The sequence below is a fragment of the Gordionus sp. m RMFG-2023 genome, chromosome 1, assembly GCF_954871325.1.
Source record: "Gordionus sp. m RMFG-2023 chromosome 1, tfGorSpeb1-WG-v2, whole genome shotgun sequence".
Taxonomy (NCBI): Eukaryota; Metazoa; Nematomorpha; class Gordioida; order Chordodea; family Parachordodidae; genus Gordionus; species Gordionus sp. m RMFG-2023.
Genome location: NC_088775.1, coordinates 25,626,391 through 25,645,939, shown reverse-complemented (window position 1 = coordinate 25,645,939; position 19,549 = coordinate 25,626,391). Strand labels below are relative to the sequence as shown.

Here is a 19,549-nt window from a genome sequence, read left to right as displayed (position 1 = left end):
TGTTGCTAATTCACAGCATAAAATCATAAGTTTAATATTCAGGTGTATGCTACAAACGCATACACTATGTGTTCCGCTAGCCCCTGCTAATATACAATTTTTTGGTCTTAAGCTAGCAAATTTCGAAAATCCAATTGTTAAGTTTGAATTACTTGCCTTAAAATGATTATATAATTCTTTCAAATTATTAAGAACTAACCATTTTTGAACGTTCACTCGTTCCCCCTTTTCAATGATAGATATGCAATTTTTTTACTGGTAATACCTTACTAACTTCATCACTGCAAAAAATTTTTTTAACAATATCAACTGTTTTTTGATTGAGATATTTTGCAGGCTTTCGATTTGGAGTTGAAAGAATCCACTTTTCTTCCAAAATGATTTTGGAATTATATGCCATATGATATGTAGCGTTGAATGTCGTTTTTATTTTATTTGCGCTCCAATTAGGAGGCAGAATGGTCAGCAATTGATATTTTTCTTTTTAGATAAATTGGGATATTGTAATTTCATGTTATTGAGTATATCATTATTATCGTTCTTATCCGAATCTGGATTGTTAATTATTATATCTGTAATCGTTTTTGTTATTTTTGATGCCTTTTTTTGGATAATTTTTTTTCGGTTAGTTTTTTCTTCTTAATAGGAGATATTCCTATTTCATTTAAAGTTATAATGATTTTATCTATTGATTTTGATGCTGTGCTGTTATTTACTATTCACCATCAGAATTTATAATTTCGATATTTTTTTGTGATAACCTTTTAGGCATTTATCACAAATGTAATGTTCTGCCTCAATGTTTGGATATTGTGTCATCCACATCATGACTTTGCGCAGGTTCTTTTTATAATTAAAGTGTTTAGATTCTTTAAAAGAATTTACGCATTTATATTTATACATTATAGATAATTTAAGAATAAAAATAATTAATATCAAAATATTTGTAAAATAAAAATTAAGGCCCAAATTTATTTAAATATAGGAATTAATTTTTATAATTACTCAAAATAAAAGACATATGTTATATGTCGTTTAGTTTCACTTTCAATAAATAAAATCAAATATTTTTCTTTTTACATAAAAAATTAAATATAAAATTGATAAATTTATATATATATTTTAAAAAGTTTCCAAGGTCCTACCCGACCCGGCCTTTCTTAAAATATTAGACCAAACCCGAACCCGATTATTTTAAATAGAATTAGGCCCGAATCCCGTCCAGGCCGGGTACGGGCCGGGCGGGGTTCGGGCCGGGCCTAACTTTGCAGATCTCTAATAATAAGTAAGCCAATCAAAAGGTCTATATAATATTTTTTCTTGATAGTAATGCTGGAAAATCATATTATTCATGTTTAAAAGTGAAAAAAAATAATTATTATAACAAAACACGTTATTTTATAAAGGAGCGCCATCTATTTTTGAAAAAAATATTTATTTTTTGATTTTTTAAATCGTAATAACTAAAAAACCCATGGCTGTCCCAAGTTTAAATTTTTTTATAAATAGATATAAGGTTAGAGAATAGGAAAATATTAAATTTAAAAAAATTTGAAAAGCGAAACACCTAAAATTTTTATGTTTAAAATTTATAACGTAAATAAAAATAGCAACAATATTATTTCAAAAAAATCCTTAATATTTAATAAAAGGCCTTTAATAGAGTTACAAAATGACATATAATTTATATTTTAAAAATCATTACTTTTTAACTTATCTCAATTTCAAAAAATCGTATTTTTCGAAAAAAGTCATTTTTGGCACTTTTGACCATTGATATCTCTGGAACTATGAGTACTAGGAAGCTAAAATTTTGGATTCGATGCTTTCAGATGATATTCTCTCAGCATACAAAATTTTATCGAAATTAAAAAGGTCGGGCTGAAAAGTTATCGAATCAAGTCCTATTCGACAGCTCATAGAGAGTTAACCCATTAATCACCAATGCTTAATAATAAGACAACTTTGGCGTTGGATATTTTTTTCTTTGAACATTTTTGTTAAATTTATGATCTTTTAAAATTTGCAAATTTTATAATTTTTTGAACATAAAAACTTTAAAAAAATTAGTTTAGATAAATTTCAAATTCAAAATATATTATACTAAACTATATTTTTTTTAGTAAATTTGCCTGTTATCATTTATATCATTTTGAGTTAATAAAAAATTTCCCCTTACACACCCGCCCTTCCCCTCTTGCCGAGAAATGTATACAATATATCACTATAAAGAAGAACTTGAAAGAAAAATTAATAAAAATTAACAAATTTTAAATATAAAAAAAGCATATTTATAAAAAAATAAGTGAAAACCCAAAATTATCTTATGAAAAATATAATGTAGCGAAAGGCATGCAAAAGTGGACCTAAAGACCTAATTTATGATGGAAAACCCAACCTAATAGTGTTTTTTGATTGCTCACCATCGACGACTATCATTTCAATAACCCAGAGCAATTTTTTTATCACTGAAAGTTTCAAAACCTTTTCTGGGACTTTTTTTCATTAGTTTATAAATCAAAAGATATTTTTTGGTTCGATTTATGAGATTGCTCCTATAAAACATATCTTTTCTCTTAGCATTCTGCATAAATTTGTAGAATAAATTATCTAAAAATAGTATAATCACACATAAGGAAAGTGATATGATGTTCCAAATTAAGACTGAGAAAGGTATTTTGAGGAGACATTTAGATCAAATAAGAATTAGAAACTGTTTTAACACAATTATTAACAATGACTCTAAGGATTCTTTTAAGGAGGGAAGTATGGACAAAAATATAAAAATTACTGATAATAATGATATAACACCTATCTCTAGACCTGTGCGAATTAAAAATAAACCTGCTTATTTAAAAAACTATGTAACTTAAAATATAAAATAAATATTAAATTGCATAAACTAAATTAAATATTAAAACGCTTATATTAAAACGCTAAAAATATAACAATCTTATTGATTTATCATTCTTCATTTATTCTTATGATGAACTATTATTTCTTATTCGCAACTTATTTTGTTGATTTATCATTCTTCATTTATTCTTATGATGAACTATTATTTCTTATTCGCAACTTATTTATGATAATAACAATTTCGGAAAAATGACAATTAACAATTGAGTACTATCAAACAAGCTATGATCAATGGAGACAATTTACGATATGGATATCGAGCTTGCGATTTAAACAAACCAACGTGCAAAATCGATTTATACAAACCAACGATTGGACAAGCCAACGTTATGATGATTTGTGATACAACTTGATTACCAAAACGATAAACCACTTGGACAACAAACTCTCTGTGTCTTCTCCGATGAAATTATCAGAAGAGGGAGAATGTTGCGTTATTATAATTATATATTTTTGTAATCTAATTTTATTTTTATATTACATTTTATGAATTCAAATTTATCTTTTCAACTTAACTTTTTATTTTTGTAATTCAACTTATATTACTTATTATTTTGCGTAACCTTATTTATATAACTTTCGGTTTAACTTTACTTTTTTTTATATTATTTTATTTTTTATATTCTAATTTATATTTTATAAAACGTATAAATACCTTAAGAAAAGAAAAAGAAATTAGTCAATAAAGTTAATAAAATATATTTTTACTGACTCGAACCTCGCACCATATCGTCACCACCCATATTCTTTGCATGCCTATGGTTACAACAAAGCATGGGCGGGGTACAGCCCAAAGTACCCCGTGGGCCTCCTCATCCGCCTACGACAAAAAGAAGGATGGGAAACCTGGTGGAACCACTATTCATGAAAATGAAACCTATGACGGCCATAAACGACCTAATAAAAAGTGGAGAAACCAGTTTACGGGTGATCGAGTTAGGGTCGCGACATGGAATGTTGGGAGTATGACGGGAAGAGCGGGAGAAGTCGTCGATGTATTGCACAGAAGACATATAGATGTGTGCTGCATACAGGAGACTAGATGGAAAGGAAATGGGACCAGAATGATTGGCAAGACTAGCGAAAAGTATAAATTCTTTTGGCAAGGAGGTAATGATGGTAAGGCTGGAGTTGGGGTATTGGTTGCGGAGAAATTGGTAGACAAAGTAGTCGAAGTGAGAAGGCTAGACAACCAGATAATGGTTATCAAGATGATTATTGGTAGAAAGCTATATAATATGATCTCGGCATATGTTCCTCAGGTTGGAAGAAGTGAAGAAGAGAAAGATGTATTTTGGGACAGTCTATTGGGGGTGACATCGAGACTGGCAAATGAAGAGGGGATTATCCTGGCTGGCGATCTGAATGGACATGTGGGAGCGAGTAGTGAGGGTTATGAAGGAGTACATGGAGGGTTCAGTTATGGCATGAGAAATTTGGAAGGAGAGAGGATTTTAGAATTTAGTGATGCTATGGATATGATTGTTTGTAATACAATGTTTAAGAAAGAATCAGAGAAGCTGGTGACTTATAAGTCGGGTAGTACCAAAAGTGTTGTGGATTACTTGTTATTAAGGAGATGTGATCGATGTATAATAAAAAATGTGAAAGTGATACCGGGAGAGGAATGTATAAATCAGCATCGACTAGTTGTAGGAGATCTCACTCTTAAAGGTGCCAGGGTCACTAAAAGAAAGTTTGTCCCAAGGCTGAAGGTTTGGAAATTGAAGGAGGAGAATGCTAGACGTCAATTCAATATGGCATTGGCGATTAGGGAGGCGGAGGTGGCACAAGCATCTGGGGTGAATGACAAGTGGGAAGCCATGAAGAAAGCTTGGGTAATGACAACTGAGGAGGTATGTGGATGGACAAAAGGGCCGCCTAGACATAAGGAGACTTGGTGGTGGAGCCCAGAGGTAGCGAAAGCCTTGGATGAGAAACGGAGGTGTTTCAAAGTATGGTATAATAGCAAAGAAAATAGTGATAATGTTATTTACAAGATGGCTAAAAGAAATGCTAAGAAATTAATAGCGAAGGCTCAAGAAGAAAAAAGACACGAGTTTGCTAAAGAAATGAAATGCGCTGATGGAATTGGAAATATGGTTAGAATGGCAAAACAGATGTCAAAAAAGAGGCAGGATGTGATAGGTGTAAAGTGTTTGAAAAATATGGAAGGAAAAATGACGATTGATAGTAGTGGTATTAAGAACACCTGGAAGATTTACATGAAAGGACTTTTGAATGAAGAAAATGAATGGAATAATAATATTAGTTGTGCAAAGGTAGAAGGTCCAGGGTGTAAATTTGGCAAGGACGAGATAAGGAGAGCAGTGAAAAAGATGAAGAAAGGGAAGGCATCGGGTTTAACGATGGTGGTATCAGAGATGTTTAAAGGTTCTGATGATTTAGGGATTGAATGGTTAATGAATTTAGCAAATCAGATTGTCACAGAAGGTACTATTCCCGAGGACTGGCGAAGAAGTATAATTATCCCAGTATACAAGGGGAAAGGTGATCCTTTAGATTGTGGGTCTTACAGAGCTATTAAACTCTTGGAACATGCAATGAAAGTTTTTGAGAGAGTGTTAGAAAAGCGGATAAGGGAACAAATCAAAATTGATGAAATGCAGTTTGGTTTTACATCGGGAAAAGGCACGACAGATGCAATTTTTGTGGTGAGACAAATTCAGGAGAAGTATCTTGCGAAGGAAAAGAAACTCTATTATGCGTTTGTTGATTTGGAGAAAGCATTTGATAGGGTGCCGCGTGAGATTACAAAATGGGCCTTGAGAAAATCCGGTGTGGAGGAATGGTTAGTTACCGCAGTGATGGCAATGTATGTTGGAGCACAAACAGCAGTACGGACGGATCATGGTGATAGTGACAGCTTTGAGGTGAAGGTAGGACTTCATCAAGGATCCGTGCTGAGTCCATTATTATTTATCTTAGTAATGGATGTGGTGGCTAGAGAAATGCGTGAAGGACTTCCCTGGGAGATATTATATGCAGATGACCTTGTATTAATGGCAAACAGTGAGGGAGAATTGAGGGATAAAGTTAGTAAATGGAAGATGACTATGGAAGCAAAGGGCCTGAAAATGAATGCATCAAAAACAAAGGTGATGATTGGTGGGGAAAATCTAAAGATAGAAGAATCAGGTAAGTGGCCTTGTGGTGTATGTGGGAAAGGAGTTGCTAGAAATTCTATCCAATGCACCAGATGCCAGAAATGGGTACATAAAAGATGTAGTGGGAAAAAAGGCAGTTTGATGTTAGAAAGAATGACCTTTATTTGTAAAACATGCATGAAAGGGATACATAATAATGATAACCTAAAAAATGGTGGTCTGGATATTGGCAATGGGTTAACCCTAGAAAAAGTGGATAAGTTTTGTTATTTAGGTGATATGCTAAACGCAGATGGTGGTGTAGATTCTGCTGTTGTTGCAAGGATCAGACAAGCTTGGAAGAAGTTCAGAGAGATGTCATCTATTCTTACAAATAAAAAAGTTTCTCTGAAGTTAAAGGGGAAAGTTTACGTAAGCTGCGTGAGGAGTTGTTTAGTTTATGGCGGTGAAACATGGGCAATGAAAGCAATTCACGAAGCCAAATTAGAAAGAACAGAGATGAGGATGGTTAGATGGATGTGTGGGGTATCTCTGAGAGAGAGAAAAACTAGCAAGGAATTGCGAGCAAGATTAGGTATAGAAATGATTGGTATGGTAATGCGACGAAATAGACTAAGATGGTTTGGGCATGTGGAACGTATGACAAGAGATGACTGGGTAAAGAGATGCACAATGATGGAAGTAGGAGGATCAAGACCTAGAGGAAGACCCAAGATGACGTGGACAAATGTGATAGCGGCGGATATGAGAAGCTTGAATCTTACAAGTATTGATGCTCAGGACCGTCAAAAATGGAAAAGAAAAATCAGAGGGAAAACTGGCCTACCCGGGTAAACCTGGAAATCGCCATAAAACGGAGAAGAAGAAGTATATGCTCTTGAACACTATAAATAACATTTGATAATTTTTTCAGAGTAATAAATGTTAACGTTAGCCCTTTTGATGGTACTGATGTGGGCAACTTCCTTAAACAATTCGATGGCCAAATATATTTGACAGTACTATGATTGATTAAATCCGTTTATTTTAGGGTTGGCTTACTAAGCGAAATTAACTTAATTTTGACCTTCTATACATAAAGAAAAATGTATTAAGCCTAAAAATTTCATTAAATTCACAGCTGTTGTAAAATATCTCAGCCAATGGTGGTTTTTTGGTTTAGTTTGTCCCAAGTCTGATATAAATTCTGACGTAATTAATAAATAAACCAATAGCATGTGATAACGAAAAACATATTAAAGGTAAAGTACACATAAAGGAAATAAAAAAAAGGAGTGAGTATTTAAATTTATAATTACTATTTTCAACAGATTTTACAAACTTTTTCGAGATCAGCTTTACCCAAAAAGCCGCACAGGTATGGGGTCAATGTCGTCCCGCCGTCGTAAAATCCATAACACCCTGGCTCATCTTGAATTTTTAATTGTTTCTTCATTAAAAAGGGGGGCAAGTGAGATATTCGGATTGTCAAGGCGCTAGGCATCTTGGCCGCGTACCAGGCATTCATGTCAAACGCGAATACGGCTATAAAACTGCTATTCATCAAACCTGTTTCGTCGTCCGTTATCTTTCTCTTGGCGGATTTAAAGGGAGTTTTAACCAATCGTGGGCAAATAAGTTCGAGTACGATGAATGTTAGATTGCTGTCGTATTCGTGATTGTTGTTTTTGGGTATCGGAACGTTCAAGTCAGAGGAGATCTTAATATTTTGTTGGGTCAAATAATTTATATTTAAGAATTTTTTTCCGTGTCCTACTTATCAATTTTTGGCGTGTTAAGCGGTAAAACAATGTAAGATGAGGACTTCCTTCCTTCTATTCTTGATATTTTACAATTACAATCCAATAAAAAGTCAAGAAAGAGAGTTAAAGAAGATAACTTTAATATTTTTAGGAGAGCAGTAATCAGGATGAGCCACCAAATCGAGTATTCTAATGTTTTCGGTGTTACCGTCAACCCGCGTACCGGCGAACAAAAGGGAGCTAATATTACCGCTATCTATAGTTAAACAGGGTCGACATTCTACGAACTCCTTGTAGGTTATGGGCGAGGGGTCAGTTGATTTTGTCTTAAACCTGAGTTGATATAAGGTAAATTTTGGGTTTCCGCCTTTCAAATCTAAATATTTGTTTTAAAAAAATTTTAATTTTATTTTGAGAAATCCAAAAAAATTCTACTTTTTTAAATGTCTTATTTTATTTCCTTCCTTTTGAACTTCTTTTTTATCCGCTCATTAAATCCCTTTCTACCTTTTTCCAACATTATAAAATACTAACTTACCACGATTCGAGGGGCCATAGGGGGCTGATATAGTTTGGCGTGCTACCCAAACGTAGTAAAAAGCAACTGGATCATTCTCGGGTTCTTGAAAACTGGCGTGAGAGACAAAGCAATGGAGTGGAACGTCACCAACTGCTTCCCATGTGTTTTCATAGAGTAAATGTAATGGCACAAGGTTCCAAATCTCAAAATTTCCGTTGGAAAACCCGCATAACAAGCAGTCTATTGATGGACAATACTCCAAACAAGAAACATAAATCAAGCCCTAGCAAATTAAATTATAATGTAATTCTTAAGCCTCTTTAAAAATGATTTTTTAGGCAAAAATATTGGTATAATATAGATTTAATATGTATATTTTAAATACATATTGAATGTTGGAATTAAGATTACTATTTTACAGTGAAAATTTCTTTTAGTAAGAAAATGGCTTCATAAAAATTTTGTTTCAGTAATTTTAAAACTTTAAAAAAGACATTAGTGCTAAAAGTTTTATTTTTAAATTTAATTTTTTGATGCTTCGGATGCAGCTTGATATAAATCTTCTAAATCAATCTAGTAGGTATATTTTTAGTAGAATCGTTATATTTTTGTGTGGCAAAAAAATATATATCATGTAAAATGATAATCTTTAAATTTTCAAAAAGTATATTAATAAAATATTAAAATAAAAACAAATATTGAAATGATAGATGAGAGGTAAAAATAGATTGTTGACAAAGATTTAAGGTTAATTTATGAATTACTAAATAACCTTCTGTATAAAAAATGCTTGAATATTAAATCAAATAAATAAGTATCTAAAAACATCAAGTTATATTTTAAAATGATTATATCATGATATAAATAATATCTAAATTAAATGGCAGCTCAGGCCGATTCTAATGTGCGGATGAAACGTTTTAAAAAGTTAAGCCAGTCCAAGCCATATTGGTTTTTTATGAAGGAAAACGACATAAATTTTCCTAATTATCAGCTTTAAAAACATTTTCAAACTTCGGTCTTGTTTGTAAAATATTTAGCACAATCGTCTGGCCCAGCCCAAAATTATTTTTCCCAGCTCGGACTATGGACCCAGCTAACCTCTAATCTAAATATTTACTACCCCATCTCATTGATATACAACAATCTTTGATTTTTAGCTTGCATATTCAAAAATAATTTAAATTTAAATTAATATAAATATTAGTGTTGTTAGGTAAGATTAAAGATGCAACTAGTAACTGTAACTAATTATTTCTTGAAATGTAACTAAAAAAGTACTTTTTAAAAAAAATGTTTAAAAAAAATATTTTTTTAATTATCTTATTTCACAAATTCGAATTACTTCATACTCATCTACATTGCACTCCTCCTGTATCCTGTAAAATGTTTGTTTAGTCTAAGAAAGCTTAAATTTATAGTAGGCCTATTCAAAAACGATTAGAATAAATGTCAATCGATGAATACAAAAAACAATACGAATATAAAATTATGATTACAATAAAAAGAATAACACAAATATTCGACTAATTATTTGAATAATTTGTTAATTCTACAAATTAGAATCTTCAAATTATTCGGATAATTATTATGTTTTTAATAAAATGTAATTATTTATCATTTATATTGAAACCTATGTGAATAACAAGGTTATATACAACTGCCTGCGAATTTTCTTAGTTGAAACTAATTTCTCTCAAAAAATCCCATGTCTTATAAAGAAAGAAAAACTATTTACTTTAAAAAATTCGTCAGGCATTATAACATTTTAATTTAGTTAATAACTTGTTGGCATGTTCTTTATCATCGAATTATTATGATAATTTTTTTATCTAGAGGTGCAATAAAAATATTCTGTCAACATATTTTCATGTGGATTATTTTATAATATTTTTAAAAAACGAATTATTCAAATAATTTAAATAGAATACAAATAATAATTTTTATTCCTCGTACAATACGAATACTAAATTATTGGATTCGTATTTTTTTTTGAAATTTAAGGAAAAACTAGCACACTATTTATTACACATAAATTTTAAAAAATAGCCAACTTAAGTCGATAAAAAGTTTTTAGTTCAAATTATTATGAAAAATAAATATTATATTGTGTTATTTGTATATTTGGGTTATATAATAAAATGTTATATATTTTTTTCAATACAATAATTAAATGATAGTTTTTCAGTGCAATTATTTCTTTAACTAAATCATATAAAAATTATATTAAAAATGTTAATGTTGGCCATAAATTATGTATATAACTATTAATGTAACTAGTTATTTTTAAATTTTAGCTGTAACTAGTAACTAGATACCTTGAAATAATTTAAATAGTTACCTTCAAAAGTAACTTTCAACGCTAATAAATATATATAATAATAATGTTAGCAAAAATTTATTTAGAATTTAATTTTAAAATATAAGGAAAATATAGGTGTTTTAAAATGTAAACCCCACCGTTTATAAAAATCACGGCGACGCATGGCCGGAAATTTTTTAAAAAATAATTTTCATATTTTATGCATTTTTATTCTAAATTTAGTCAATATTACCGTTGTAATTTTATTTATGATAATCAAGATTTTGATAAATTCTTATTTTATACTTATTTTAACATCATTTTAGAATTCAATCAATCAAAAATTCCAAAAGTTACTACAATTTAACATATTTTTAAATTTAGAAATAGTGTTTGATTAAGTGAATATAAACACTACATATGTTTGGGTCACGGTTTGCATAATCTGGTTACAATATAGTGGATGGTATTAAATACCTTTCATTGAAAATCTTATCAAAAGAATAAGAGAAATTATTACTGCTCTAAGATATAAAACTCCAGATATTTAATTTGAGTTCGAGGTAAATCAAAGAAAATGTTAAGTAAATCAAAGAAAATGTTAAAGTACAATGGATCTTACATCAGATATGCTAGATACTGTTAGCACTAATCCATACCCTGATCCCCGTTTTCAAATTGGCGATTCCAATGATGACTCATATAAAAAAATTAAAATTAAATGTCCCAACCAGATGGCATGGCATATTAATTATGCCTAAAAGCATATCTGAAGAAAATAAAAATTTAATTAATAACATTTTGAAAAGAATCGGGAAACTATCTAATCAAATCTAGTAGAAGAAGTATTAGCTTTTCTTTTAAAATTTAAAGAAACAGTTGAATTTCTATCTACACAAAAAGGCCTACATTAAACTTGGCTTCACTTTTTAGAAGTGTAATTGGAAACAAATGTAATAGTAAATGGTAATGATAACTTAGAAATCATTTTCTATAAGATTATAAGCTATTTTTCAAAAATAATCTAGGTGTTGGCTTCACTCTGGACCCAAGATTTCAAAAATTGAAATTGATATCAAAGAGTATAATAGAGCAAGATTACTCAGCGTCAGAATAAATTATAAAGCACTTAAACCTTATAGAATATGAAAATATTAGGGTAGTAAACACAGATTGAGAATTAAGAGGAGATATTAAATTCAAATTAGTTGACAAAATTAATAACTAAATATTCAATAACAAAATTATGAATTTAAGTGATTTAGAATAAGAATACCCTATACATCTCAGAAAATGTCATTCACACGATATAAATTTTCTAAATTTCTAGAGAAAAGAGGATCGAAATTTCTAATTTTTTCACGCTAGCTAAAAAAAATTATTCATGTTCCGGCAAATAGTACACTTAAAGAAAGCGTTTTCTCTACCACTGGGTTGACGTTGAATTCAAAGAGATCATCATTATGTCCGGAAAATTTAAATAAACTAATATTTATACATTTGGATTATAAAATTGATTTTAAATTCATGAGTTTTCTCTTCAATAAAGATCTAAAAATATATCGAGATATCTGTAGTGTAGTGTATATTTTAATTTTTCTAAAAAAAAATTTAATATGCAATTAAAAAATATAGATGTTATAAAAAATTAATAACGATGTGCCGATTTATGCCGCTTATGCTGATGAGCTAAAAATTAGTGCTCCGCCGATAGCCGATTAGATTTTTGAAACTCGCGCCGGCCGCGATAGTTTCGTCGGCGCAAAGATCTATATATGGATATATTTTTAATTTTTAAAAGGAAATTATGAAATTAGCTAAAATCACCAAATGTCCATGTTAATTTATCTATATTTTAAAAATAACTATATTCTACTTATTTTCTAAATTATATTATAATTTTTTATAACCTTTCTAAGTTTTTTTTTCTTCAGAGGAGTAGAGAGAAGACCACAAATATCCGCATTTGTATGATCACTGTTAACTCAAGAGAAGAAATTTTGGAAAAAAGATAGCTAATTAATTAGCTCTCAATCTACTAAGATTACAATAATAATATTGAGGTTTCTAATACTCAAAATAAAGGAATTCTATAAAAACCAATTAAAAAAAAAGATTCAAAAACTTGTTTTAAAAATCTGTATATCTCTTTTGTTTAGATTTTTGCAATTGAAAGACAAGTTTTTATATCAGCTTAGATCACATTCAATGAGATATTCCTTTCATAAGGGAAAAAAAATCATTTAAAATGTTGTTTACATCACTATTTTATGTAGTTTAAGAGAAAGCCATTTTGAACAACTATACAAAAGAAAAGATTAAATTGGGTTTTAAAAGAGAAATTTGAAAACATAATATCCTGCATAATTAAAATATGTATAAATTTTGGGTTCTTACTATATAGGGTTATAAGAAACCATGCAGAATGCTTTTAACCTGATTTCTTAAGAACCGTAAAGTTTCCCTGGGTCATTCCAATACAAATCAACAAAGTTTTGGACTCAAAAATGAATGAAACTTGACAAGTTAGTTATTTATGTAGTAAATTTTAATAAAATCAAAATTCTAGAGTGCTAGCTCAACCAGATCTAAAGACATAAGCCTTCAAAGTCGAAATCGTGCAATGCATGATTTCATCAAATCTTTATTTTTCAAAAAATACTTAAGATAGAGTTATATATTAATAATCATTTTATGGCCCTTAAAATTGGAAAATATAAAAAAAATTTAAAGTTTCTTATTTTCGGCAAAAATAAAAATGTTGAGAAGGATTATTTTGGGTACTGATATTAGGTTGGAATGATGGTTATTGCTTATATTTAACTATTTAAACAAAAAAATAAATAATATTGCCCCAGGACATCATATTTGTTATATTAAATGAATATTTTTTATTTTAATACCAATATAAAACATATTTTTATTAAATATATTATATTATGATTTTAAATAACACCATCGTAAATAAGATCAAAAAATGAAATAAAGTTATCGATTTTTTTTGATTAAACAGTTGAATATAAAAATAATAACTATTTCTAGCGAATATTAACATCCCAAAAAAATCCCTTCTTAACAATGTTAATTTTTTATTTTTACCAGAAATAAGAAAATAGTTGGAATTTGTCAATCTTTTTTGATATTTTACATTAAGGCAGGCGCGTACGCAGGAATTTGGCCTGGGGGGGGGGGGATAATAAATTTTTTTAAGAAATAATATTTTTAATTAAAAATACTAAGCATAAATTTATTAGGATTAATAACTTTTCTAATACACAATTTTAAACTAATGTGAATTAAAAAAATTATATATATAAACAGGCATTTAAATGTGAATCATAAAGTATAAAGTGAATATAACCCACGATATGAATCACTTAAATGACCCAAAATTGAAATTTGAATTTTTTGAGCTTTTAAAATATATAAAGTATAAAAAATTTAAATGTTGTAAATATAAATTAATACACAAAACGTTTCTTAGGAATAATTGTATTTTGTATGTTTTGAGCTAATTTTTCAATTATCAATCCTTGCTTAGCGTTAAATGTCTATGAATATTCAAAAGATCCAAATCATTCAATCTACTTTCAGATGTTGTATTTCATAGGTATGTTTTTCACAGACTTGCAGGCCCGGCCCCTGAGCCGAACCGTATTTAAATTTTTTTAAATATACCCAGGCCGGGCTCGTAATTTTTTTTTTTAAAAACACCCGGGCTGGGCCTGAAAATTTTTTAAGAAAAAATATCCGAGCCGAGTTGTATATTTTAAAACCAAATATTTGAAATCGCCATTATTAGCTATAAATATCAAAAATAAATATAATTTATTTTAAAAAATTCGGGCTAAGCCAGCCGGGCCTGAAAATTTTTTTAAAAAAAACCCGGGCCGGAAAAAATTTTAAAATAAAATCTGGGCCTGGTCCTGCAAATGGTACCTCTGCAAGCCTCTGTTATTCTTCTTAAAAAAGTGAATGTTCTCTCATTAGTTTACTAAAGAGCTGCTAATATATATATAACCATTTTAATAATGGGAGTATAATCTAAAATGTGTTTGAAATAAAAAGCATCCATAGCATTTTTTGGGACTGTATCAACCATAGTTAATCTTTTAATCATAGTTATTCAGCTATAAGGCATCATAAGATATTTTAACATCTTCATGATAAAAATATAATAAATATTTATATTTTTTTTCTATCCCCATATGAAAAAGGTTGGGAGAGGGGACATTTGTTTTATAATACTCTTCTACTGATCCTATATTAATGTTTTGATAATGAGCTTGCTTGCTGCAAGTCGAGGGGGACAAATATTTAACACGTATAGCTCTGCTTTTGACTCAACAATAACATATAAAATATGAAATTCTTCAACAACACTAGCTCTATTTCCTTGAGTTCTAATAAAATGATCTCCGCTATTCTCATCTTCTTAATCAAGTCAATGTTATGTTTTTAAAAGTATTACATAAAATAGTTGTATAATTAAATAATACATTCTAATGAGAAAAAAAATTTGGAATAAGTATTGAATCCAATAATTTTCTTGCTTCTGAGGAAATATTTCTTTCAAGCCATTGTGATATTTCAGTAATAGCATTAATAATCAGCTCTTCTAACTCCAAAATAGCTGTTACTGTGGCGGAGACTCGATCTCGTTGGACAAGCTTGCAATTTTTTTCTCCCTGTTGGACACGGAGTTTCAGAGATAATTATTATTTTATTAGAAATTTAGATAAATATTACGCCACTAAAATTTGAAAATAATAGGTAAATTACGCCAAGGAAAACTTGAAATCGAAATTGATTGATAAAATAACTTAGTAGATGAATGTGATAAATAAAATATATATATATATGTATATATGAGATAAGAATAAATATTAACAAATATAAATTAATATTAACAATAATATTTTTGAAAAATATAATCCGGCATCTGCATTTTTTGGCTTGAGGGGGGGGGGGGGGGGATTTGTCCCCCTGTCTTCCCCCCCCGCTGCGTACGCGCCTGCATTAAGGCAATAAGATTATATATATCTTGTAACTCTATTTAAAGAAGTTTTTTTTTTCAAATTAGTGATTAACATTCAAAATTCTTATTTTTTGTTTGATTTGATATGAAATAACCCAAATAATATAATGGAGCAAAAGGACTAGTATATAATATAATATTGTGTAAGTAGCAAGATATCATAACAAAGTGTTATCCGATCAATTTAGCAGCAAGATGGAGCACAAAATCTAAAAGAATCCAAAATTTATAATATTAGTCCGTTACAATTCTCTTCCCAATCCAATTGAAAGAATAGGTTTCCTCAAATGAAAACTTAAAAATTAGTTATGTACAACAAAGTATGCTTTGAAGAATAAATTTATTTATATGAAAATTGTTTTGAAATATGAGTCATCTTATGAATTCAATAATAACATAAGAATATTCATATTTATAAAGGCAAAGGTAGACATAACATAACTTTAATAAAGTTGGCCAAAATTTGTATTTTAGCAGAGTATGATAATAATTTTAAATAGAGTTAAATATTTTAATCAATGAGACTTTAATAATTTAAATATGATCTATATTAAATCTTGTTCATTATATATGGCTACCAAGATTTTGATATTTTTTTTAAATTAAAATTTTAATAAGCTAAAAAAATAAGAATAGCTGGTTAACAATAAAGTGAAGTAGTATATACATATCTATACAAAAGAAAGAATTATTCAAATCATATATTAAATAAAAGGTACTTTGACTATTGCTAAATCAAGAGAAATTTTTGGAAGTTTATCTGAATTCTTATTATCATTAATAAAATTGTAAGAAGGAATATATTCTTCAATAATATTTGGATTCTCCATCTTAGATATTAATTCTTTATAATTATTATATGTTATCAATGAATTTAAGGATATATAAATTAATGATATTTGCATTTCATGTTGGAGAGTAATAGTAGAATAGATTAAATAAATTATATTTGATTTAAAAAATTTGGTATCCACATATTCTATTTCATTTATACAAGTAATTAATCCATTTATGTTGATCAGATTTTGGAATAAGTTACTATTGGCATTAAATACACAAATACAACTAAAATAGTATTGAAATACAAATTAAATAATATATTATATAAGATACCTATTTTTTAAATTTTTATTGGTTAATGAAATTAACAACAAATTTCTTTTAAAATTTAATGGTGTAATATCAAATATTTCGAAATCTTGGTTTATTATTGAAAAATCAATAATAAATTCAGATGCCTTATCCTTTTTAAATATCTAATATAAAGTAAGAATATTTTCATAAAATATCATTATAACTTTAATGGTGCATTTATCTATAGCATAATAAAATTCAGAATCACACATATTCACACAATTTAGATATTTCAAAAGCTATAGCATGAATAAATGACTGTGTATAAAAGTCCGAACGCTGCGGTGTAACTAAAGTGATAATTGACAGGTAAAAGAATAGCCAGATAAACTGAGAATTGACAGGTAAAATTTCTATTTTATAGCCTATTAATTTTATTTTAAAAATAAAAATTAAATGTTTTTATTATAAAAATCAAATTTATCCATATAATTTTATCTAAATAAACAAAATAGAATATAGAAGAAATTGTAGTCCGTATAAAATATGTATAGAACGAATCCCAGAAAAAAAACCCCTGGAAAAAAAACCCCGGAAAAACCCCCGAATAAACCCCCGGAAAATAAACCCCCCGGAAAATAAACCCCCCGGAAAATAAACCCCCGGAAAATAAACCCCCAGGAAAAAAAACCCCCGGAAAATAAACCCCCAGGAAAAAAAACCCCTGGAAAATAAACCCTCAGGAAAAAAAACCCCCGGAAAATAAATCCCCAGGAAAAAAAATTCCGGAAAAAAATTCCCCAATAATTTTTTTTCATTTTTATAGAATTTACTTAAGACCGGTCTACTCTTCATAAAAAAATTCTTAAATAAGAAAAACTGATGTTTAAATTGGTACTGGGAAAAAATGCCTCAGTAAAATAACTATGTATTGTAAAAAAAATTTCCTATAGTAAAAATACAATACCATCTTTAAATATGATATTAAATAGACTAAATTTGACAAAACTTAGAAATAAGAAATGTTTATTTTATTGGTAAATCATGATTATGTATATATAATTTTATAATTTATAATAATAATTATATTGGTTGACATCGAATATTGAAGGATATCGCTCTTATAAAATCCGAAAGGCTTCGCACCCCATCACGGTATTCTTCGCAAAGTTTCTTTAGCCGAATCTGGTTGTTAGAACTCTGCGATTTTGTTTTAGATGTCCAACTACCTACGCGCCATCTTTCAAGTTTGGTTTCGTCGGCAGCCACCTCGCATTTCATTTTTTTAATGAGTACCCAGATTGATGGGTGTTTATTTCCAACCAGATTAGAAAAACGATGATTCCAACCTTCGCATTGATTATTTGTTCGTTCTTCATCTGAGAGAGTACTCTGATTCACGTTCCAGGTTTCTGGAGGAAATCGAGGCTCAATTCGACGTGTTTGGGATTGAGAATTGCTTCTCATGACATTCCTTGATACTCCATTGACATAATTTTTATCGAAATAATCGAGAATGTCCTTACCATTGCTCGGAGTAACTGATCTAAGGAATGTCATTGCATTATCCATATCACATAACGGAACGAATGCTAAGCCGTCCATCATGCCACAAAAAAAACTTCGAGTTTCACCCGTCCTATATTCGCTTTCCAGACCCAGCTTCTGAATTTTTCTATGTGTACTTTGACACAAATGGTAAAAACATCCTCTAATTACGATGTGATCCCCTAATTGGAAAAATAAATATAAATTATTAAACATATTAATAATCATACCAATGATACTCTTAACCGCGGTCATAGCAGACTTTTCGAAATCCATGTATATATATAATGGATCAGGAAATAAATCCCTTTCCTGACATTTAGACATTATTGTTTGAAATATTATTTCATATGTACTTTGAGTTTTTTTCTGGAGTACACAATAAACCGCTGTAATAAAAATATTGTTTATTGCTACTCTAATCACATATAATTGTAGAAAATTTTTTGGGGACATGGCAAAATTACCATCCATATACCACTTTGTCCTATTAGATATTAGATTCAAGGAATCATCTGTTGCGAACATTATTATGCGTTCTTCAGCTTGTGGGCCATTATCAAATAATAAAAATCGTTTTGAGTTCTGGGAGCCACAATTTGCCCAATCACCTATAATATTTAAATTTTTATGAAAATATAATTATATTTAAAGTAATACCTTCAATAACTAGGTCTTCCAAATTCTCAAGATTTGAAGGGTGTTGCATTGCTTTGTGATTCCTTAGAGTTCTTTTTATAGAATCTTCCGATAACATATGCGACTGAACTTTTTGGTCTAATTTTACAATTTCCTCTGCATAAATTTGAAGAGGTTTTGCCAAAGAGTCTGCACATCGCTTCTTCATGTTAGCAATGGATTTCATTGCTACTAGTCCATCAATATTTAATGGATGATTATGAGCTGTATCAAGAACCAGGTCTTGATTATCGAGTGTTGAAAAAAGTATTGCTCGGCATTTAAAAGAAGAATACTTTGAGCAGCGCCATCTAATCTTGTTTGAGCATTTTTTATGTATGGTATAAGATAACCTTCAAATATGAGCTTTCCAGGATGAATAAGATCCATTAAATTTTTTTTATAAAATATAAATTTTATGAATAAAATATTTTTGTAAATTTAATTTTTTTTTATAAAATATAAATTTTATGAATAAAATATTTTTGTAAATTTAAATTTTTTTAAAATTTTATGAATAAAATATTTTTGTAAATTTAATTTTTTTTTTGTCTTTTATATACGGCATAAAGATCCAAATTATTATTGTTTAATTTTATAAAT

The 19,549-nt window shown here is 29.1% G+C and overlaps 2 protein-coding genes across 7 annotated transcripts in view; both read right to left on the bottom strand.

The window, feature by feature from the left end:
• Positions 1-17,041, bottom strand: part of LOC135922643 (uncharacterized) — a 54,089-nt gene extending 37,048 nt beyond the window's left edge. For 3 of the 6 annotated variants that reach the window (XR_010570979.1, XM_065457065.1, XM_065457066.1), the window contains exons 1-6: positions 16,945-17,007; positions 16,760-16,902; positions 16,366-16,711; positions 8,325-8,589; positions 7,924-8,162; positions 7,366-7,743 (exon numbers count right to left, since the gene is read on the bottom strand). Coding sequence is in view for 4 of the 6 variants with exons in the window: in XM_065457065.1 (XP_065313137.1) it covers positions 7,366-7,743; positions 7,924-8,162; positions 8,325-8,589; positions 16,366-16,711; positions 16,760-16,902; positions 16,945-16,992 (1,419 nt within the window). In the remaining 2 variants the exon portion in view is untranslated. Of the gene's footprint in view, positions 1-7,365; positions 7,744-7,923; positions 8,163-8,324; positions 8,590-16,365; positions 16,712-16,759; positions 16,903-16,944 lie in introns of all 6 variants that reach the window. The other 3 variants (XR_010570980.1, XM_065457068.1, XM_065457067.1) reach the window with 3 other exon arrangements.
• Positions 17,042-17,803: 762 nt separating this feature from the next.
• Positions 17,804-19,336, bottom strand: LOC135923508 (uncharacterized). The gene is made up of 4 exons (XM_065458306.1): positions 19,243-19,336; positions 18,929-19,189; positions 18,499-18,879; positions 17,804-18,450 (listed from the first exon to the last, which is right to left on the bottom strand). Exons 1-4 carry the CDS (start codon positions 19,334-19,336, stop codon positions 17,804-17,806), a joined length of 1,383 nt encoding a protein of 460 aa, XP_065314378.1.
• Between the last annotated feature and the right edge of the window lie 213 nt (positions 19,337-19,549).